This window comes from Salmo salar, chromosome ssa17 (assembly GCF_905237065.1).
Source record: "Salmo salar chromosome ssa17, Ssal_v3.1, whole genome shotgun sequence".
Lineage (NCBI taxonomy): Eukaryota > Metazoa > Chordata > Actinopteri > Salmoniformes > Salmonidae > Salmo > Salmo salar.
The window spans coordinates 11749427-11772961 of record NC_059458.1 but is presented as its reverse complement, the minus strand read 5'-3'; the positions used below and the strand labels follow the sequence as shown (position 1 = coordinate 11772961).

Below are 23535 nucleotides of genomic sequence, written 5' to 3'. Positions count from 1 at the left end.
GAATTGTGATACAGTGAATTATAAGTGAAATAATCTGTCTGTAAATAATTGTTGGAAAAATTAATTGTGTCATGCACAAAGTAGATGTCCTAACTGACTTGCCAAAACTATAGTTTGTCAACAATACATTTGTGGAGTGGTTGAAAAACGAGTTTTAATGACTCCAACCTAAGTGTATGTAAACTTCTGACTTCAACTGTATGTTTTTATGTGTATATATGCAGTGTGTATGTATGTATGTATGTATATTATTGTACTGCTCTAGGGATGTAATTATTGTTTGGATAACCTTATTGACTATTATGTATTGATGTATTGTATTTTTTTCACTCTGTGATGCACAATGCAGAGAACGCCGGAAGAAGAATTATCATTGAATTACCATAGTGAATTATTGTAATGTTTGTTAATGTGTCAATTAATCCCATAAGGGATGGGTTGCCAAATGACGATTTGACACGAAAATAAAAATGTCATTCATTCATACAGCACCATGCACCCCTAGTATACAAAAGAGTGATTACGTTTCATTCCTCCTTTTGACCTCTGTTAGCACTTTTAGGGTTAATTTTCAAATAAATTAAATCAATCTATCATTCATTCAATCAATTAGTGATTTCCCCAAAGCATCTTGCCTGCTCAATGTGTAAATTGATGTGTTAAACTGTAGCGCTTTGTGTTTTATGTTGTAATTGTGTCTTTGTATTAAACTTTTTGTGCTGCTGTTTTGGCCAGGTCTCTCTTGTAAAATCGATGTTTAATCTCAATGAGACGAACTTGGTAAAATAAAGGTAAAAAAAAAAAATGTCATCAATCAATCTCGTTTCCCTCCCTGGCCGCCATTCCACAGTTACAGGACACAGCATAATGGCGGCTGCCACAGTCCCACTGACGAGCCTGGACCTTGAACGCTCGGTGAAGGCTCTTGTAGAGGATGAAGGTACCCGTCTGCTGGTTCTCATAGTGTCTGGTGGGGAGAAACAGGTCTTAAAACAATGATGATAAATTGGACTGATATCATAGCTGTGATGTTCTTACTTAAAATACCAAAACAACATTTATGTATTGTGCATCTTGCTCGTGAAACATTTGCGACAATTTCTTAGAATTGAACATGTGCATCAAATAAGTTATTTTAAAGTTATTTTACTGGTAAGTTCAAATAAATGGTAAGACCTAGTTTCCAATAATTGTCACGTTGGTATGAATGATTCGGGAGACAGGTGCAGGAATACGTCATAGTTTTTTTTATTTCACCCAAATTACAGCGTGCCATGTAATCGGGGACGAAGACCAAACAAACACATATACCACACACAGGGTTGAAACCCAAACAAAAGAGCGATGAGTACCTTGAATAAATAACACAAGCGCACAATGATTAACACACAGGATTAGACCCGTAATCATATGCGCAATCCACAATGGTACGAAAGCCAAAACACACAGCACAGGTACTCACACGACCAACGGACATAGTAACAATAATCAACAGCCCAATGGAAACCAAAGGGCACATATATACAAATGCAATCAGTGGGAATAGGGGACAGGTGTGCGTAATGAAAGTTCCGGAGGGATCGGTGACAATAATTATCATATAAAAAACACTTTTCCATCTAATCAAGCAAAAAATGTATTTTGATTATGGGATCTAGAGATTGCATAAGCACAATGAAGGTGAAGCAATTATTTAAAAATAAATAGGCTTTAAAATGTTCTATCCATTTAGAAAGTTATGGACTGGTCCCCTTCGGACCTGTTCGGTCTGAAAAACATTTTTAACATATTTATCTCTGAGTATTGGGTGTTGCAATGTTTTCAAGTACCAGCATTGACCAAACTCTCACGTAGTGAGCTGTGAGAGGATAGTTAATAATAATAATTACAGTAAAGAACTTAATCAGTTAGCAGGAGGTGGAGTGGTGATTTAAATAGCTCTTCTTGATCATTAACATTTTTTGAAACACACTGTATTTCAATGTACATGAAGGCCTATTGGAGGAAAGAATGGGGATGTGAAATGTGAAGTGGGTACTCGTCTCCAAGTCTGTGTGTAACACTAATATATAATAATAACATAGGCCATTTAGCAGATGCTTTTATCCAAAGTTACATAAATCGTAAATCCAAAGTGTATTTCAGTGTACATGAAGGCCTATTGGGGGAAAGAATGGGGATGTGAAATGTGAAGTGGGTACTCGTCTCCAAGTCTGTGTGTAACACTAATATATACTGCTCAAAAAAATAAAGGGAACACTTGAACAACACAATGTAACTCCAAGTCAATCACACTTCTGTGAAATCAAACTGTCCACTTAGGAAGCAACACTGATTGACAATAAATTTCACATGCTGTTGTGCAAATGGAATAGACAACAGGTGGAAATTATAGGCAATAAGCAAGACACCCCCAATAAAGGAGTGGTTGTGCAGGTGGAGACCACAGACCACTTCTCAGTTCCTATGCTTCCTGGCTGATGTTTTGGTCACTTTTGAATGCTGGCGGTGCTTTCACTCTAGTGGTAGCATGAGACGGAGTCTACAACCCACACAAGTGGCTCAGGTAGTGCAGCTCATCCAGGATGGCACATCAATGCGAGCTGTGGCAAGAAGGTTTGCTGTGTCTGTCAGCGTAGTGTCCTGAGCATGGAGGCGCTACCAGGAGACAGGCCAGTACATCAGGAGACGTGGAGGAGGCCGTAGGAGGGCAACAACCCAGCAGCAGGACCGCTACCTCCGCCTTTGTGCAAGGAGGAGCAGGAGGAGCACTGCCAGAGCCCTGCAAAATGACCTCCAGCAGGCCACAAATGTGCATGTGTCTGCTCAAACGGTCAGAAACAGACTCCATGAGGGTGGTATGAGGGCCCGACGTCCACAGGTGGGGGTTGTGCTTACAGCCCAACACCATGCAGGACGTTTGTCATTTGCCAGAGAACACCAAGATTGGCAAATTCGCCACTGGCGCCCTGTGCCTTCACAGATGAAAGCAGGTTCACACTGAGCACGTGAAAGACGTGACAGAGTCTGGAGACGCCGTGGAGAATGTTCTGCCTGCAACATCCTCCAGCATAACCGGTTTGGCGGTGGGTCAGTCATGGTGTGGGGTGGCATTTCTTTGGGGGGCCGCACAGCCCTCCATGTGCTCGCCAGAGGTAGCCTGACTGCCATTAGGTCCCGAGATGAGATCCTCAGACCCCTTGTGAGACCATATGCTGGTGCGGTTGGCCCTGGGTTCCTCCTAATGCAAGACAATGCTAGACCTCATGTGGCTGGAGTGTGTCAGCAGTTCCTGCAAGAGGAAGGCATTGATGCTATGGACTGGCCCGCCCATTCCCCAGACCTGAATCCAATTGAGCACATCTGGGACATCATGTCTCGCTCCATCCACCAACGCCACGTTGCACCACAGACTGTCCAGGAGTTGGCGGATGCTTTAGTCCAGGTCTGGAAGGAGATCCCTCAGGAGACCATCCGCCACCTCATCAGGAGCATGCCCAGGCGTTGTAGGGAGGTCATACAGGCACGTGGAGGCCACACACACTACTGAGCCTCATTTTGACTTGTTTTAAGGACATTACATCAAAGTTGGATCAGCCTGTAGTGTGGTTTTCCACTTTAATTTTGAGTGTGACTCCAAATCCAGACCTCCATGGGTTGATAAATTGGATTTCCATTGATTATTTTTGTGTGACTTTGTTGTCAGCACATTCAACTATGTAAAGAAAAAAGTATTTAATAAGATTATTTCTTTCATTCAGATCTAGGATGTGTTGTTTAAGTGTTCCCTTTATTTTTTGAGCAGTGTATAATAATAATATAGGCCATTTAACAGATGCTTTTATCCAAAGTTACATAAATCATAAATCCAAAGTGATTTACATATGCGTGGTCCTGGGAATCTAACAAGCGACAAGCTCTACCAACTGAGCAACAGAGTACACAGCATGCTAACCACAATGCCCCAGTTACCTACCTGCCATCCAATGTAATGATGTGCGGATCAGTCAGAGAGTAGCAGCTTGCAGTGGGAACATCTTGAACTGTGACCTGTAGAGGTATGAGGAACAAAGCTTAGCGTGACCCACTCTGGTCGTGCTGATTAAAGTGTCGGCAACAGCACAGGGCTTTCATGTGTGTGTGTGTGTGTGTGTGTGTGTGTGTGTGTGTGTGTGTGTGTGTGTGTGTGTGTGTGTGTGTGTGTGTGTGTGTGTGTGTGTGTGTGTGTGTGTGTGTGCGTGCGTGCGTGCGTGTGTGTGTGTGTGTCTGTGCGTCTGAAAAACAGGCGAAATGCTTTCATGTCTAAAACACTAAACACAGATGTGGCTAGCCTGATTGCATGACTGAGTGATGACACAACAAAGGGGAAGTCAGAAGTTTAGGAGGACACAACGGTTTTGCTACATGAGTAATGTTCAGACTTAGTTTAAAGGAAAGAGTGGAAGCTCACGTAGAAAAGCAGTGTGAGGGATTTGTCGTTGGTTCATTACAGTCTTCTCTTGAACCATTTAAACACTGTGATGCTATGTCATGCAGACAGTTACTGCAGTTCTGTTAGTGTCAAAAGCAGCTGTTCTGAGGCTGACAGCTACATTATCTCTCTCTCGGATCTTGAGTGGGGTGGGGCTATAGTCCATCCAGAGGCGTGGTTTCGTAGAAAAGATCATTAGAATATTCTAAAGTTCTAATTCCATTCTGGTGTTCTAATGTGTTGTAATTATATTTCTATGGGTCTCCAGGTCAGACCTTGAGGGGTGTAGGGGTGTATCCCTCTCCAGAGGCACGGTACGTCAGAGTGTGGCGTGGCGCTGAGGAGGCTGGGGCGGTTGCCGTCGCGGGTGAAGTCTGTGACGGCGGTGAGGGTGATACTGGCCCAGGCACACCCCTGACTGCGGCTGCAGGCTGCAATAGGCTGCAGCTCCACCTGGCAGGTAGACAGGGCCATGTTGGGGGCCTCCACGCTTGGATCCAGGCTGTCTGGGAGGGTAACAGGACACATAACAGTGTCTGCTTAGTAAATACCCCCACAGAGCTGCAAGACAAGACAAGCCTGCATATGAAATCAACCCCTAGCCCCTAGATCTGAGAAAGGATTGGATGGTTGTAAACAAAAGTAATTGCATGTTGAGTCTCTTGGTTTTAAACCTCTCTGACACTAGTACAGTAAGCACTGGCTCACACAGTGGGGCTCCCGAGTGGTCTAAGGCACTGCATCTCAGTGCTAGAGGCGTCACTACAGGTGCACAATTGGCCCAGCGTCGACCGGGTTAGGGTTTGGCCAGGGTAGGCCGTCATTGTGAATAAGAATTTGTTCTTAACTGACTTGCCTAGTTAAATAAAGGTTCAATAATACAAATACATACAAATTATGATGGCATGGTCATGGAAATTAGGCAATTCTAATTCTCACCTGAGTCACGGACACACAGAGTGAGAATGACTCCACATGGTCGGCCGTGCTCTGTCCCGAAACAGGGGATAGGCACTGTACTGTGGATGGTTACAGCATGCTCCTTACCGTCCTCCGCAATGTGCAGCACATCTGGAACAAACTGCAGGCAGAGAGCGAGAGAGAGAGAGAGAGAGAGAGAGAGAGAGAGAGAGAGAGAGTACAGACACAGGTTCCTGGACAGTCTGGGCTCAATCTTCATTTAATTTACAGCACCAGATGCAGTTCAGGAGGCGTTTAATGCTCAACAATTGATTATACACAATTTAGAGGTCAACCAACAACCATACCAGCTTCAAACACATTCAGAATGACGAGGGTTTTGGTCATGATGGTTTACTTTAATTCCAGCGTAGAAGCTCTCACTCTCTTTAGCCGGAGATGTGTTCGGCTGGAGTTACCCAGGAACGTGGAGACAATGCAGGAGAACTGTGAAATAATCGTATCTTAATAATGACATAAGTAGCCACAAATGAAATAGCATTTTGAATATTTTCCCTTCAAAAAAGCATAAGGCTTAGGGTCGTAAAAATGGTCTTTCTAATTTGTGTTGGCTTGTACAGTGAGCGAAAAAAGTATTTGATCCCCTGCTGATTTTGAACGTTTTCCCACTGAGGTATTGCTTGCCTGAGGTAGAATACCCCATGTTAAGCTGTATACCACACTATCTACCAATAAAGTTAGCATCTACTGTATATTATTCATATCCATCTATTTACCACCACAAACCGATGATGGCACTAAGACCGCACTCAACGAGATGTATAAGGCCATAAGCAAACAAGAAAATGCTCCTCCAGAAGCGGCAATCCTAGTGTCCGGGGACTTTCATGCAGGCAAATTTAAATCCTTTATACCTCATTTCTACCAGCATGTCACATGTGCAACCAGAGGAAAAACACCTCTAGACCACCTTTACTCCACACACAGAGATGCATACAAAGCTCTCCCTCGCCCTCCATTTGGCAAATCTGACCATAATTATATCCTCTTGATTCCTGCTTACAAGCAAAAACTAAAGCAGGAAGTACCAGTGACTCGCTCTATAAGGAAGTGGTCAGATGACGTGGATACTACGCTACAGGATTGTTTTGCTAGCATAGACTGCAATATGTTCCGGGATTCATCCAATGGCATTAAGGAGTATACCACCTCAGTTGCTGGCTTCATCAATAAGTGCATCAACTACGTCATCCCCACAGTGAACATACGTACATATCCAAACCAAAAGCCATGGCTTACAGGCAACATCCGCACAAAGCTAAAGCTGCCGCTTTCAAGGTGCGGGACACTAATCCAGACACTTTTTAGAAATTCCACTATGCCCTCAGATGAACCATAAAACAGGAAAAACGTCAATACAGGACTAAGATTGAATCCTACAACACCGAAACTGACGCTCGTGGGATGTGGCAGGGCTTGAAATCTATTATGGACTACAAAGGGAAACCCAGCCGCAAGCTGCCCAGTGACGGGAGCCTACCAGACGAACTAAATGCCTTTCATGCCCGATTCGAGGCAGGCAACAATGAAGCATGCATGAGAGCACCAGCTGTTCCGGACGACTGCGTGATCATGCATTCCGTTGCCGATGTGAGCAAGACCTTTAAACAGGTCAACATTCACAAAGCCGCAGGGCCAGACGGATTACCAGGACGTGTACTCAAAGCATGAGCGGACCAACTGGCAAGTGTCTTCACAGACATTTTCAACCTCTCCCTGACCGAGTCTGTGATGCCTAGATGTTTCAAACAGACCACCATAGTCCCTATGCCCAATAAAGCGAAGGTAACCTGCCTAAATTATTACCGCCCCGTAGCGCTTAAGTTGGTAGCCTTGAAGTTCTTTGAAAGGCTGGTCATGGCTCACCTCAACACCATCATGCCGGAAACCCTAAACCCACTCCAATTCACATACCACCCCAACAGATCCCCAGATGGCGCAATCTCAATCGCACTCCGCACTGCCCTTACCCATCTGGACAAAAGGAACACCTACAGTGAGGGAAAAAAGTATTTGATCCCCTGCTGATTTTGTACGTTTGCCCACTGACAAAGAAATGATCAGTCTATAATTTGAATGGTAGGTTTATTTGAACAGTGAGAGACAGAATAACAACAAAATAATCCTGAAAAACGCATGTCAAAAATTTTATAAATTGATTTGCATTTTAATGAGGGAAATAAGTATTTGACCCCCTCTCAATCAGAAAGATTTCTGGCTACCAGGTGTCTTTTATACAGGTAACGAGCTGAGATTAGGAGCACACTCTTAAAGGGAGTGCTCCTAATCTCAGTTTGTTACCTGTATAAAAGACACCTGTCCACAGAAGCAATCAATCAATCAGATTCCAAACTCTCCACCATGGCCAAGACCAAAGAGCTCTCCAATGATGTGAGGGACAAGATTGTAGACCTACACAAGGCTGGAATGGGCTACAAGACCATTGCCAAGCAGCTTGGTGAGAAGGTGACAACAGTTGGTGCGATTATTCGCAAATGGAAGAAACACAAAATAACTGTCAATCTCCCTCGGCCTGGGGCTCCATGCAAGATCTAACCTCGTGGGGTTTCAATGATCATGAGAACGGTGAGGAATCAGCCCAGAACTACACAGGAGGATCTTGTCAATGATCTCAAGGCAGCTGGGACCATAGTCACCAAGAAAACAATTGGTAACACACAACGCCGTGAAGGACTGAAATCCTGCAGCACCCGCAAGGTCCCCCTGCTCAAGAAAGCACATATACATGCCCGTCTGAAGTTTGCCAAAGAACATCTGAATGATTCAGAGGACAACTGGGTGAAAGTGTTGTGGTCAGATGGGACCAAAATGGAGCTCTTTGGCATCAACTCAACTCGCCGTGTTTGGAGGAGGAAGGTTGCCTATGACCCCAAGAACACCATCCCCACCGTCAAACATGGAGGTGGAAACATTATGCTTTGGGGGTGTTTTTCTGCTAAGGGGACAGGACAACTTCACAGCATCAAATGGACGGGGCCATGTACCGTCAAATCTTGGGTGAGAACCTCCTTCCCTCAGCCAGGGCATTGAAAATGGGTCGTGGATGGGTATTCCAGCATGACAAGGACCCAAAACACACGGCCAAGGCAACAAAGGAGTGGCTCGAGAAGAAGCACATTAAGGTCCTGGAGTGGCCTAGCCAGTCTCCAGACCTTAATCCCATAGAAAATCGGTAGAGGGAGCTGAAGGTTCGAGTTGCCAAACGTCAGCCTCGAAACCTTAATGACTTGGAGAAGATCTGTAAAAGAGGAGTGGGACAAAATCCCTCCTGAGATGTGTGCAAACCTGGTGGCCAACTACAAGAAACGTCTGACCTCTGTGATTGCCAACAAGGTTTTTGCCACCAAGTACTAAGTCATGTTTTGCAGAGGGGTCAAATACTTATTTCCCTCATTAAAATGCAAATCATTTTCTAACATTTTTGGCATGCGTTTTTCAGGATTTTTTTGTTGTTATTCTGTCTCTCACTGTTCAAATAAACCTACCATTAAAATTATAGACTGATCATTTCTTTGTCAGTGGGCAAACGTACAAAATCAGCAGGGGATCAAATACTTTTTTCCCTCACTGTATGTGTAATTCATCCAAACATTTCACTGAGTCATATGGCGTGTAGGCTACATGAGCAATGTGCTAGGGCTGGAGCTGTGATGTGTTTAACTCAACCCTCAGTAAAGTAGTGACCCCGATCTAGCCCAGCTGTGACATCAGCATGTGTGGAACAGATCCTGATGAGTGAGTCCAAGCCTGCCTTGTACTGCACAGGTTGTCATGGATACACACTAGTACCAATAGTATCCGTCCACACATGGCTTCACATGGCAGGGATGTACGGTAATTTAGCAGACAAACCACAAATACAGTAATTGCTCTCTCAAGTTTCAAGTTTTCTTAGTAGTATACAGGATACACATGGTATACACCGTCCAACCAAATGCTTACTTGCAGGTTCCTTCTAGACAATGCAACAGCAACAGCAATAAGAAATGAGAAAATATAAGAATACGAACATCAAGTAAATGGCTCAGTAGAAAATAACAAACATTTTAACATAAGTATAATTCAGGAAGGCACAATTTATAGTCCAATATTTACACGTGTATTGGGGAGGGGTGGATTGGGGGGCGACTGTTTACATTGTGCAGTATTAACAACAGTCTGGTAGCAGCAGTTGTGATGTGTGTGTAGCAAAACAGTTGGAGGCCAGGAGTCTGAACCCTTTGGAGTTGGCACTGATGTGAGGCAATGGTGTGTGCTTGAAGTGGTCCTATTCAATGTCTTCCTCCTGTGTGTCCACATTTCTGACTCATCGTTGTTGGTTACAGAATACAACCGTGGTGTCATCAGCAAACGTAATGATGGAATTGGGATCATGCAAAGCCATGCAGTCATGGGTGAACAGGGAGTGCAGCAGAGGGCTGAGGACACACCCTTGGGGGGCCCCTATGTTAACCTCTATGGGCTAGGTGGGACGCTAGCGTGCCACCCGTGGTGCACTCCATCAACAGCAGGTGCATTTCAAGAGCGGCAAATTTGAATCCAAATAAATGTCAAAATTCAAATTTTTCAAACATACAACTATTTTACACCCTTTGAAAGATAAACATCTCCTTAATCTAACCACGTTTTACGATTTCAAAAAGGTTTTACGGCGAAAGCATAAATTTAGAGTATGTTAGGACAGTACATTTACAAGAGTTGTGTGTAATGATTTGTCAATTCAAAGACCGGGTCACCAAAACCATAAAACCAGCTAAAATGATGCACTAACCTTTTACAATCTCCATCAGATGACACTCCTAGGACATTATGTTAGACAATGCATGCATTTTTAGTTCTATCAAGTTCATATTTATATCCAAAAACAGCGTTTTACTATGGCATTGATGTTGAGGAAATCGTTTCCCTCCAATAACCGGCAGTCAAGTCAGCGTCACAAATTAAATAATTAAAATTAGAAAACATTGGTAAAATATTATATTGTCATTTAAAGAATTATAGATTTACATCTCTTGAACGCAATCAACTTGCCAGATTTAAAAATAACCTTACTGGGAAATCACACTTTGCAATAATCTGAGCACTGCGCCCAGAAAAATACGCGTTGCGATACAGACTAGACGTCATGTTGGGGAGATCTAAAATCGAAAATACTATGTAAATAATCCATTACCTTTGATTCTCTTCATCAGATGTCACTTCCAGGTATCACAGGTCCATAACGAATGTAGTTTTGTTCAAAAAAGCTCATCATTTATGTCCAAAAATCTCCGTCTTGTTAGCACATGATCTAAGCCAGCCGGACTTCTCGTCATGAACGAGGGGAAAAAATATATTTCCGTTCGTTCAAACATGTCAAACGTTGTATAGCATAAATCATTAGGGCCTTTTTTAACCAGAACATGAATAATATTCAAGGTGGACGAATGCATACTCTTTTATAACGTATTGGAACGAGAGTACCCAACATGAACTGTAAAGGCTGGTGACATCTAGTGGAAGCAATAGGAAGTGCCAAAATATTCCTCAGCCCCTGTGTTTTTCAATGGGATAGGTTTAAAGGTAATACAACACATCAGGTATCCACTTCCTGTCAGAAAATGTCTCAGGGTTTTGCCTGCCAAATGAGTTCTGTTATACTCACAGACACCATTCAAACAGTTTTAGAAACTTTAGAGTGTTTTCTATCCATATATAATAAGTATATGCATATTCTAGTTACTGGGTAGGATTAGTAACCAGATTAAATCGGGTACATTTTTTTTATCCAGACGTGCAAATGCTGCCCCCTAGCCCTAACAGGTTAAGAGTCAGTGTGGAGGAAGTGTTGTTGCAAATCCTTACAGCCTGTGGTCAGCCCTTCAGGAAGTCCAGGATCCAGTTGCAGAGTGTAGTTTCCAGACCAAGTGCTCTGAGCTTGGTGACAAACTTGGAGGGAACAACAGTGTTGAATGCTGAGCTGTAGTCAATGAACAGCATTCTCACATACTGTAGGTGATCCTCTAGTCCAGATGTCTTAGGGCCGTGTGAATAGCGATGGAATTAGCATCTTCCATGGATCTGTTGGAGCGGTAGGCAAATTGGAGTGGGTCCAGTGTGCCTGGCATGCTGGCCTTTACGTGGGCCAAGACCTGTCTTTCGAAGCACTTCACGATTACAGGGGTGGGTGTGACAGGGCGATCGTCATTTGGGCATGTCACCTTGGTTTTCTTGGGCACTGGGACTATGGTGGTCTCCTTGAAGCAAGTGGGGACTACAGCCTGGGACAGGGACAGGTTGAAGAAGACTAATATCTAATATCTGTGTTAGAAGAAGAGCCTCAATGCCACGTACCAATTGCAAAGAAAGCATTTGATGGGAATCATGTGAAAGAGTCCTCCCAGCAATTAAAAGTAAGAAAGACCAACCCTAAACTGAGTCTGATGTATTCCTCTACCCATCCTGCCCTCCTTTCTCTTCCCTGTCAATCTGACACACTTTCTTCTATTCTTTAATTGAACCCAGTCATAAAGGTCAAGAAGTCAACAGGATCCATCCATTGGTTAAGCCGCCACAAACACACGCACGCAAGCTCACACACAAGCACACAAACACACACGTACACACACACACATCCACATCCACACGTCTGGTAGGCATTATTACCGTCTCCCCCAGTCTGAAGTGGACTCCGTCCATTTCCACCAATGAGACGGTCTCCATGATAGAATCTTTCCTGATCTCCACCTTCATATTGGATGCCAGGTGTCGGCCCAGACCACCAGGTAGCCCAAATGGAGTCCCGAGGTCTTCACCCCACTGAAGGTGCATCGCAGGTGGACACTGCTGCCCACCAGCTCTGGGGTGATCACAGGCTTGTAGGATAATGCAGGGAGACTTGCTGAGCAAGGGAAAGATGAGGGATGAACAAGAAGTTGATATCAAGGACCAACCAGACATTATTAAATAATAATATTTATTTGAGCTTGTTGTAGTTGTTTACCTTTGCATCGCCCATTGACTTCCACCTCACCCGTGGGGCATAATTTAGGTCCAAATTCTGATATGGCTAAAAACAAGAAAAATACAGTTAGACCTTTATTTTGGGGATTTCCTTAATTCCACTGTGTACTTGAAGGCTTTAGACCAGAGCGAACGAATAGAGCAGCAGACATATCTTAAGGCTAATAACAAATTCCAAATTCCAGCAAAGCAGTCACCCATACATCCCATCACACCAAACTGACAGTGATTCTGTAATTCTAATTCACCTTTGGCACAATATCCCATACACCCCTGGGTGGGCTGCAGGTAGTACAGGAGAAACTCTCCACAGTTGCGCACTGAGATGGGGATGCGGAAGAAGGAGCAGTCCTTGGTGCTCCAGTGGAATAACTGCCAGATGGCACAGGCCGAGAGCTGGTGGACCTCCCCTGGGTGGGGCAACGAGCTATCAGTCAGAGACCGCCACACAGGCGCCTGGGTGCCACATCTGTTCATCTGGAGAGAAGACAATGACCCGTATTCACAAAGCATCTCAGAGTAAGTGCTGATCCAGGATCAGTTTTGCCTTTTAAATTGTAATGGATATGAGGGGGGACTTGATCCTAGATCAGCACACCTACTCTGAGACACTTTGGGAAAAAGCTTCCACCTGTCTTGTTGCTACTCATTATACAGTTTACACTCAACTTTTCACGATCAACAAAAAGCAAACTCAAAAAGCAAAAACTAAACACAGCTGTATTGAATGAGGTCAGTTGTATTGTCTCATTTACATGGAAATTAATCATGTAATTCATGCCTTGCAGTTTGGATGTTTATAAAGAATAATCCTTATAATTCTCATAATACACCACACTTTAAATATTGGATGCACAACATGTTTCCTCATGAAAACCACTTGATTAAATACAGTATCTTCAAGTAAATTCAAGAAAATCCCCCCCACTGTGAAGAGTTAATCATAGCTTTGCCTGTATCGATGGTTGTAAATGGTAAATAAAACAGGCCCTAAAATGGAGCCTTGTGGAACCCCTTTACACACTAGGTGCAAGATGGCTAAGGTTTAACAGCTTTAGCTTACTTCCACACAGCTGGTGGGCATCTCTGCAGGCTTGTTCTTAATGCTGAAGCGCTACCATCCTGGAGAGAGGGAGTGATCACAGATCAGGTCCTGTATGGCAGTGTTCTGCAGATCACTGGAGTCAAAGTCCACGCTGCGATACGGGTTCCTCAACATGCGGTAACCTCCCAGGTAGCACTCTGGGGCTGGGGAAGACAGAATGACAAGGTTAGAAAGAAAACACGTTACATTCACAGGATACATTTTATTTTTAAGATGAACGTATTTGGAACATAAAAGTCTTTCTGGGTAGTTACTGAGATGACAACCTGGACTGTGGAGGAAGGGAGGGTTGGAGGGAGTGAGGGAGTGAGTGGGGCATGGTAGCAAAAAAAGTAGCAAAATATGTCATTCCAGTGGCTCAGTCAGTTCATTAAAGGGTGGAACTAGAGTTAATTTACTGTAACCTTCAGAGGGAGAGATGAGGAGGGTATATTCAAACAGGTAAAAATAACACTCATTCATTTACCTAACTCCCCTCCTTTCTAAACTCAACCCTGGAGGGTTAGACAATAAAGCCAGCAATCCATGACAAGGTCTGAACATAGCTCGCAGCTGAAGGCTAAAAATGGAGAGAAAATGACTTTAAAGTCAGATTTCTCACATCCCATGTCTATTCAAGTGTCAAAGAACCTGCACCAATATCACACTCTGTCTACAATAAAGCAATGCTCTGCCTTCTTAACAACATTATACATTTTACATTACATTTTAGTCATTTAGCAGATGCTCTTATCCAGAGCGACTTACAGTAATGAATGCATTCATTTCATTTTTTTTTCTTCTTTTTGTACTGGCCCCCCATGGGAATCAAACCCACAACCCTGGCATTGCACACACCATGCCTTACCAACTGAGCCACAGGGAAGACAAGGCAGGTCCTACAGATTATCAACAAGGCAGGTCCTATAGGCCCTAGTTTTGTTGCACCTTCACTGCTGTTCAGTCGTGTGGTCAGGTGCCACAGAAAAGGACTTAGAAAAATTGCAATTGGCTCAGAACAGGGCAGCACGGCTGGCCCTTGGATGTACACAGAGAGCTAATATTAATAATATGCATGTCAATCTCTCCTGGCTGAAAGTGGAGGAGAGACTGACTTCTTCCCTACTTTTATTTATGAGAGGTATAGACATGTTGAATGCACCAAGCTGTCTGTCTAAACTACTGGCACACAGCTCGGACACCCATGCATACCCCACAAGACATGCCACAAGAGGTCTCTTCACAGTCCCCAAGTCCAGAACAGACTATGAGAGGCACACAGTACTAGATAGAGCCATGACTACATAGAACTCTATTCCACATCGAGTAACTGACGCAAGCAGTAAAATTAGATTAAAAAACAGATAAAAAAACACCTTATGGAACAGCGGGGACTGTGAAGCAATACAAACATTGCATGCACACACACAAACACACACACACACACACACACACACACACACGGATTTAGTACTGTAGATATGTGGTAGTGGTGGAGTAGGGGCCTGAGGGCACACAGTGTGTTGTGAAATCTGTGAATGTATTGTAATGTTTTAAAATGGTATAAACTGCCTTCATTTTGCTGGACCCCAGGAAGAGTAGCTTTGGCAGCAGCTAATAGGGATCCATAATAAATACAAATACACACTTGTAGCGTCGTGTGTGTGTAGGTGGCAGGGAAGTCAGGCGCAGGAGAATCGAACTTGGTATAAAATGGAGTAGTTTAATAGCGTTTAACAAAACTCCAAAATCAAGGTACACAATAAATACCGTTTTTTCCAACTGCTGACACACAAAATCTTTTCATGTCACACGATTTTTGAAACCTCTCACTCAAAGTGCAAAACTACACACCAAATATCCAAAACCATAAGCTATTTCTCAGCCTTTGACTCAGTTGCCAATTGCATAAACACCTTTTTCAAAACACTACACACAATTCTCTACCTAAAACACAAAACTCTAACAGGAAGTGACTTGCTTTCCTTTTCCAAACACAACCAATCAAAATCCTACACTTATTCACCAGGTCACACACACACTCCTCACATGTGCAAACACTAATTGCTTAACTGATCACTAACCAATCACTGCTTTACTGTAGTATAGGCCTATAAATAGGTCAAAGGTCAGATTACCTGTTTTGAACAATGGATGCCAACAATGGACAGAGAGCCAGAGGAGTAGGAGGGAGAGGCAGGGGACAACAACGAGGACAAATTCAAAGACGAAGAGGAAGAAGCGGGCGAGGGCAAATAAGAGAAGGAAGGAGAGCCATCTCTGATGAGATTAGGGCAACACTTGTTGATCATGTGATCAACCACGGTTTGACCATGAGAGGCTGGACTGAGAGTCCAGCCCAACTTGAGTCGATTTACAGTGGCGTCCATATTAGGAACCTTCAGAAATGAGAACAGGTATGCAACTGACTATTTTAGCATTACAGTAATGTGCTGTAAAATACGTATGACTGCATAGTATTGCATAAACATTTGTAACTCTAAGCCATCCATTTACTGCACTGCATTGAATGAATGAGGTTGGTTATCATGCTGTACTACCTTTTTTTTGTACATTGTTTACAGTTCCTATGCTGAACACATACTGTGTTTGAATTCTGTACAGAGTGGAAAGGCAAAGACATCATGGAGGACGAGGACGCTTGTTTACAGATGTACAAGAGACTGCAATTATAAATATGGTTTTGGCCAACAATGCAATTAGGATTCGAGAGATAAGAGAGCATATCTTGAATAATGACACCATATTTAACAACATCAATGCTGTAAGCCTGTCGCCCATACAACACATCCTCCAACGGCACCGAGTGACGATGAAACAAAGGTGCCATTTGAGAGAAACTCTGACAGAGTCAAGAATATGCGACATCACTTTGTAGCGGTATGTATGCAACACTATTTCCAGTACTTCAGACATACCATATTTACTAATCTGTTTATCCTTTTGTCTATTACAGAGTATTGGAGCTGGATGCCCATGTAATTCGCCATGAATTTATTTATGTGGATGAGGTTGGCTTCAACCTCACCAAAACCACGCACCGCGGAAGAACTGTAATAGGACAGAGGGCAATTACCAATGTCCCTAGACAGCGTGGGGGTAATATAACTGTGTGCTGCCATCACTCAAAACGGGGTCCTCCATCACAATGCCACACTGGATGCAATTTACACAATGCTTGTCCCTGATCCAGATCAGGAGCCTGCTAGATTTGTGGTTTTATGGGACAACGTTAGTTTTCACCGGGCTGTTCTAGTCCAAAACTGGTTTGCCACCCATCCACAATTTGTAGTTTTGTACCTACCCCCATATTCACCTTTTCTAAATCCCATAGAGGAATTCTTCTCAGCCTGGCGCTGGAAAGTGTATGATCGCCAACCCTATGCCCGCATGCCGCTTCTCCAGTCAATGGAGGACGCATGTGGGGACATATAGGTTGCCTCTGTCCAAGGTTGGATACGCCATGCTAGGAGATACTTCCCTCGATGTTTGGCAAGAGAGAACTTATCTTGTGATGTGGACGAAGTATTGTGGCCAGACCCAGCCCGGAGAAGAGATGAAGCGTAGCTTAGCACTGGTGACTGCCCCCCCCCGGGACCCCACACACAATTGTGTTCTTTACTGTATTCTAAAGAATATACTTTTGGTTTACATATGTTTGTGGTTTTGTTGTATGCTACTGTATACAACAGTAATGTTTGGCGTAATAAATATTTTCTGTTTCTACATTGCATTGGTGTTTACAGTGTACTAGTTACCCCTCGCAGCAGATTACTTTCACTGTAGAACATTGTATTGAAATGTAGATATAAGCCTATGCAGAGCATCCTTTGGAAATCCTACCTTGGTGAATATATTCTATATACCTTAAAGGCGTCTTGCTCTACGTGTTCACTATGGTGTTGAATGATCAATTACAAAACATAGCATGTTACACATTTTGTTACAGTACCCCCAAATGCTGTTACATATTTCGTATCATTTGGATGCAGCAACAGTCTGCCCCCCTTGGCTAATGAAGGTTTGTCCTGGGCTGAGTTCCCTAGAGACTATGACATTACCTCCCTACAGTGCTGTAAACTCTGTTAAAGGCCAATTTGACTAGGTTAACCAAACAGCAACAGCCCAGTCTCCCCTCTGTCATCCTCTCCTATGGAAAACATGGCTGTTTGGAAAACCTTTGACCTTCGTGCTTGGAGAGAATTAGTTCCCAGACAGACAAGGTGTATGTATGCAGAGAGGATTTGTAAATACAACACATGCTCTCAAATTTGGACGGCAAGGAAATATAAATAATTTTCAGTGTTGCCCTCCAGACCTTGAAGACTGAATGTGGCCGCTGGGGCAAAATGAGTTAGATACTCCTGCTGTATGGAGTAACTTGATTGGATGGAATTTGGTATTTTATTAGGATCAACATTCTGTTTCAAAAGCAGCAGCTACTCCTCCTGGGGTCCACACAAAACATGAAACATAAAGAACATCAATAGAAAAGAACAGCTCAAGGACAGAACTACATTAAAAAAAAATGTAAAGGCACACAGCCTACATATCAATGCATACACAAACTATCTAGGTCAAATAGGGGAGAGGCGTTGCTTTATCTGTTTGAAACCAGGTCTGCTGTTTATTTGAGCAATATGAGATGGAAGGAAGTTCCATGCAATAAGGGCTCTATATAATACTGTACGCTTTCTTGAATTTGTTCTGGATTTGGGGACTGTGAAAAGACCCCTGGTGGCATGTCTGGTGGGGTAAGTGTGTGTGTCAGAGCTGTGTGTAAGTTGACTATGCAAATAATTTGGGCTTTTCAACACAATGTTTTTATAAAAAGAAGTGATGCAGTCAGTCACTCAACTCTTAGCCAAGACAAACTGGCATGCATATTATTAATATCAGCCCTCTGATTACAATGAAGAGCAAAACGTGCTGCTCTGTTCTGGGCCATCTGAAGCTTAACTAGGTCTTTCCTTGCAGTACTGGACCACACGACTGGACAATAATCAAGATTAGACTAAACTAGAGCCTGCAGAACTTGCTTTTTGGAGTGTTGTATCAAAAAAGCAGAGCATCTCTTTATTACGGACAGACCTCTCCCCATCTTTACAACCATTGAATCTATGTTTTGACCATGACAGTTTACAATCTAAGGTACCGGCAACTAATTTAGTCTCAACTTGTTCAACAGCCACACCATTCATTACCAGATTCAGCTGAGGTCTAGAACTTAAGGAATGATTTCTACCAAATACAATGCTCTTAGTTTTAGGGATGTTCAGGACCAGTTTATTACTGGCCACCCATTCCAAAACAGACTGCAACTCTTTGTTAAGGGTTTCATGACTTTATTAGCTGTGGTTGCTGATGCGTACATGGTTGAATCATCAGCATACATGGACACACATGCTTTGTTTAATGCAAGTGGCAGGTCATTGGTAAAAATAGAAAAGAGTAGAGGGCCTAGAGAGCTGCCCTGCGGTACACCACACTTTACATATTTGACATTAGAGGATCTTCCATTAAAGAAAACCCTTTGAGTTCTATTACATAGGTAGCTCTGAATCCACGATATGGCAGAGGTTGAAAAGGCATAACACATAAGCTAAGACTTCATCCAAAATGTTACCCTTCTCCCTACATAGTGCAAGACACGAGCATTATATAGGGAATAGGGGTGCCATTTGAGACACAGAATAGGTGACACACAACAACAGGCTCCCCAGCAGGAGTGTGGCATCATGATCTGACCTATGACCCCAACCATGGTGCTGCTAGTGTAAGAATGCTTTGTTGTCTCATGAGGAGATGGTCATCAGAGTCCATTCTCAGGGCAGTTGTTTAGTGGTTTAATTGAGACTCTGACTACACACACACACATGCACAAACGCACACACGCACGCACGCACACACACACACACACACACACACACACACACACACACACACACACACACACACACACACACACACACACACACACACACACACACACACACACACACACATGCGCACTCACCCACACACACAACATGCTGTGCTGAACTAAAGGGTCAGGGCCCATTCTTTGATTTATTTGTTGTGACAACTCTGCTGAAGTAGCAAATGACCCGCTGATTGGATGTGGGAGAGGAGAGAAGAAACACCAAGGAACTAGTGCTTACTCTCCCTAATGGTATAACTACTAGTCCCCTGCACTGTAAACCCCAATGTGCTGTTATTACTCAAAACCTTTGAGGAAACCCATTGCACTTAAAGGGATAATTCGGGATTTTGGAAATTAGGCCCTTTATCTACTTCCCCAGAGTCAGATGAACTCGTGGATACCATTTTTATGGCAGTTTGAAGGAAGTTGTTAACTAGCGGTAGCACAATTGCTAACTAGCGTTAGCATAATTACTGGAAATCTATGGTATCTGCTAGCATTCTAGCAGATACACATAGACTTCCAGTCATTGCGCTCACTCTAGTTAACTTTGGCTTGCGAAACTACATCTAACTTCCTTCATACTTGACACAGAGACAATAAAATGGTATTCACAAGTTCATCTAACTCTGGGGAAGTATATAAAGGGCCTCATTGCCAAAATCCTGAAGTATTCCTTTAATATATATGAAAACGGTCACCAAAAGGGATTTTGTAGTCATTACTCAAACTGACAGTAGTGGTGTGTGGGTAAAACCACACACCAAGCCAGTAAAAAAGCCATATCACAACCTATGTTATGATATTTGCGTAGTTTGCTCTATAACCTATTTGTTCATACGCCACTGTGGTATACAATAAAGACGTGACAAAAAAAAGACAACAGTCAGTCAGTGGCGGAATTAGTTTTACTAAACATATATTTGTTTCTTCACAAAACCGGAGAGCAACATCTGTCCGGTCAAGTCCACACCCTACTTGTAGACTACCGTAATTTCCGGACTATAAGCCGCAACTTTTTTCCCACGCTTTGAACCTCGCGGCTTAAACAATGACGCGGCTAATATATGGATTTTTCCCGCTTTCAATTTTTTTTGAAAGGAGATGACTTCAGTGGTTTCAGTGCACAGGAGGGGGAAGATAGTGACCAATGACTTTCTTGGTAGGCTACTGTTTACTGCAAATTTTTTATTTTATGTTACAAGCCGTGTTTCGTTAAAGCCTATTTATTTTTGTTACAAGCCGTGTTTCGTTAAATCCTATTTATTTTTATTACAAGCCGTGTTTCGTTAAAGCCTATTTATTTTTGTTACAAGCCGTGTTTCGTTAAAGCCTGTGTAAAGTTAATTTGTTTCAATGTACCGGTAGGCACCTGCGGCTTATAGACATGTGCGGCTTATTTATGTTCAAAATAAAAAAACAATTTAAATTCAGTGGGTACGGCTTATATTCAGGTGCGCTCAATAGTCCGGAAATTACGGTAGTTGAAAGCTAATGCCATCCTCCTCTCTTTCATGTTGGCAAAACGGTCTAAGGCTCTGTATGCTTTTAGTTTTAGTTTTCATAGGCTACCTAGCTAAAATACTAACTACCTCGCATGGACAACAATGAACCAGCTAAGTTAGCTAGCTTGTTAACGTGAGACTACTAGGCTACATCTAGGCTACATATTGAACCTCAGTTGTCTCAGGCCAGTGGCACAATATATTAATTTATGGTTAGATCAGAATCGCCGTCATAATCATTGGCCTGTACAGAGAATTAAGTCAAAATCACAAGTCCAAATTGGTGTGAAGCCAAATCCAAACGGGCCTCCCTTGGGGGCATTTTGCTGCACCGGGACAACCCATAGTTGAGCTCAGCTCAACGCTGATTGGCCAATTATTTTTTTACATTTTTTTTTATCAAGGGAGGATTCTCAAATGGGATCAATCAATCAAATGCTACGGTGGTAGCATTTGTTCCACAAAGCATCAGATACATGGGCTACACATACTGAGACAGAGGGCCTCACTCGGATGATTTCTCTGGTGAGACTCAGCCACTTGCGAATTGATGGAAAATTCTGAAAACACAGAGACTAAATATAAATCATTTTTATTTGTCAAACATTTGGGGAAGCCTGGCTTCCCTTGGTATCCATGAATACATGCCATTGCAAACGGATAGAGTCCCTGTGACCCTGGAGGGGGCCCAGATTTGAGTTGTATCAGCTTGAACATTTTGAGTAATGTCCCCACTAAGCCACTCCTCGAATATAATTTCCCAGTGTGCCTTGCCTTTTTGAGTGAATTGTAAAGTTACCACCCATGACTGTATTTGTTAGTGACAGAGACATGGTTGTTGAATTCATTCATTTTCAGTCCTGTGGCCTTCACTAGGTGAGTTCCTAGGTGAATGTTATCATTATAATTAAACTCGTTATGACTATTCAGTACATATCTCATAAGGCCTTATTTTTTACACTAATACAGTGGCCTGAAACTCATGGTTTATAGGCCACATCAGGCCTGCAAATAGGGTTGCAAAATTCCAGTAACTTTCCAAAAAATTCCCAGATTTTCTACAAATCCTGGAAGGATTTCCAGGAATCTCCCAACTGAAAGTTCTGGAAAACCTCGGAAATGTACCAGAATTTTGCAACCATACCTGCAAGTCACATTATGCTGGCTTGCAAAGTGATGTGTAATTCCTACTGGAATCCAGCCAGAGTTAAGATTTCCAACAGTTTAAATATTTATTCACCCACAAACTGCATTCATAATGACTGCCAGTGATAGGACACAGTGTGAGGAGACTACCTAAGCCATTTAAACTGGAACAACCATTTCAGTAATGGGTGCAAAAAATCTAACTAAATAGCATGTGTAGCATAAGATTAATTAATCAATCACTTAATGTACATGCAAAAACACAGATATTAAATACAATTTTAAAAAATCTACCTGCAATAGCACATGCTAGGAAAAAAAGTTAATTTGTTATCATAACTTAAAATATAGTTGATGTGACTTCTCATTTAGTTTTGAGTCAGTACCACAGAAACAATTTAAGCGATAATGACTTTTAATTTACTTTGGGTTCAATTTACTAGAAGTATTTGAGTTAAAAATGCCTTGGGGCTTACATTGTGGGGGAGAAAAGGTTCAACTCCGAGTCTACAATGGTCAAAGTTTAAGATGCCATTCATTACTTGATTCATAATCTAACAGTGGCATACATGTACTGTACTGTCTCACATAGGCTATATTTATAATGCTGTATTGAAATTGTTTTAATGTTGTATTACTGGTAACATAGTTACAATCCTGTAAAGCCGCCCCCAACAAAACTCCTTAAAGCATATCTACTTATCTACTTGTTGGCTGGTGCTGAGCGACAGGTATGCAAGGCTTTAGAACTAGACACCAAATGACACAGCAGCACAGCCTCTTATTGTGTCCTCCTCAGCAACTGGCTACAGTGCCAAGTTCTCCAGCAGCTTGCATGTCTAAAACACTTAGGCCTACAATATTACGCATTATATACAACTTATATTATAGCCCTACTGTAAGGTGTTGAGAAAGAGACCTTAGCTACACAGCGCCAATTTCTCCAGCTGGTTGGATTTCTAGAACAGTTAGAATAATAGAGAGTCCGGTGCATTATTACATAAGGTGTCAAAGCGTAACAATAGCCACAGACCTATACAGAGCTATACCATCCTATACTATGATTGTTTAACAGTATTTCATTTAGAAGTAGAACAACAAAAGGCTGGTTTAGATCAGGGGCGAAAATCTGATATCCACTTTGGAGGGGACAATTACATGAAATTTTCTCAAGAGCAATTCCTGAGGGGGACACCAAAAGTAGTGCTGTAACACATAGCCTACATTGTAATATGGTAAATGTATATTGAGGAACCAAAGAAATAAGGTGTTTGCCGTACTCCTAACTACCAGTACCCAAAACTACACAACTAATCACAACAGCAATACCATTGCCTTTAACAAATCTTAGTTCAGTCACCAGTTTAAGTTGAGAGTGGGG

General features: G+C 42.7%; 2 protein-coding genes across 2 annotated transcripts in view; both read right to left on the bottom strand.

Moving 5' to 3' along the window:
- Positions 1-14188, bottom strand: part of LOC106575228 (von Willebrand factor D and EGF domain-containing protein) — a 52390-nt gene extending 38202 nt beyond the window's left edge. The window contains 7 exon segments of the mRNA XM_045700372.1: positions 862-967; positions 4785-4977; positions 12210-12353; positions 12456-12521; positions 12724-12952; positions 13539-13723; positions 14182-14188. Of these exon segments, the coding sequence (XP_045556328.1) occupies positions 862-967; positions 4785-4977; positions 12210-12353; positions 12456-12521; positions 12724-12952; positions 13539-13723; positions 14182-14188 (930 nt within the window).
- LOC123728148 (von Willebrand factor D and EGF domain-containing protein-like) lies at positions 134-5873 on the bottom strand. Its single transcript, XM_045698793.1, has 4 exons — positions 5411-5873; positions 4747-4977; positions 3977-4050; positions 134-967 (listed from the first exon to the last, which is right to left on the bottom strand). Exons 1-3 carry the CDS (start codon positions 5649-5651, stop codon positions 4004-4006), a joined length of 519 nt encoding a protein of 172 aa, XP_045554749.1. The 5' UTR covers positions 5652-5873; the 3' UTR covers positions 134-967; positions 3977-4003.
- Positions 14189-23535: the final 9347 nt, after the last annotated feature.

Bases quoted from the DNA above. Each gene is read 5' to 3' on its own strand.
- LOC123728148 (XM_045698793.1), bottom strand. From the start codon at position 5,651: ATGAAGATTGAGCCCAGACTGTCCAGGAACCTGTGTCTGTACTCTCTC. The intron at 4,978-5,410 runs GTGAGAATTAGA...TTACCCTCCCAG, and splicing joins TCTGTGTGTCCGTGACTCAG to ACAGCCTGGATCCAAGCGTG. The intron at 4,051-4,746 runs GTCTGACCTGGA...ATACCTCTACAG, and splicing joins ACACCCCTACACCCCTCAAG to GTCACAGTTCAAGATGTTCC.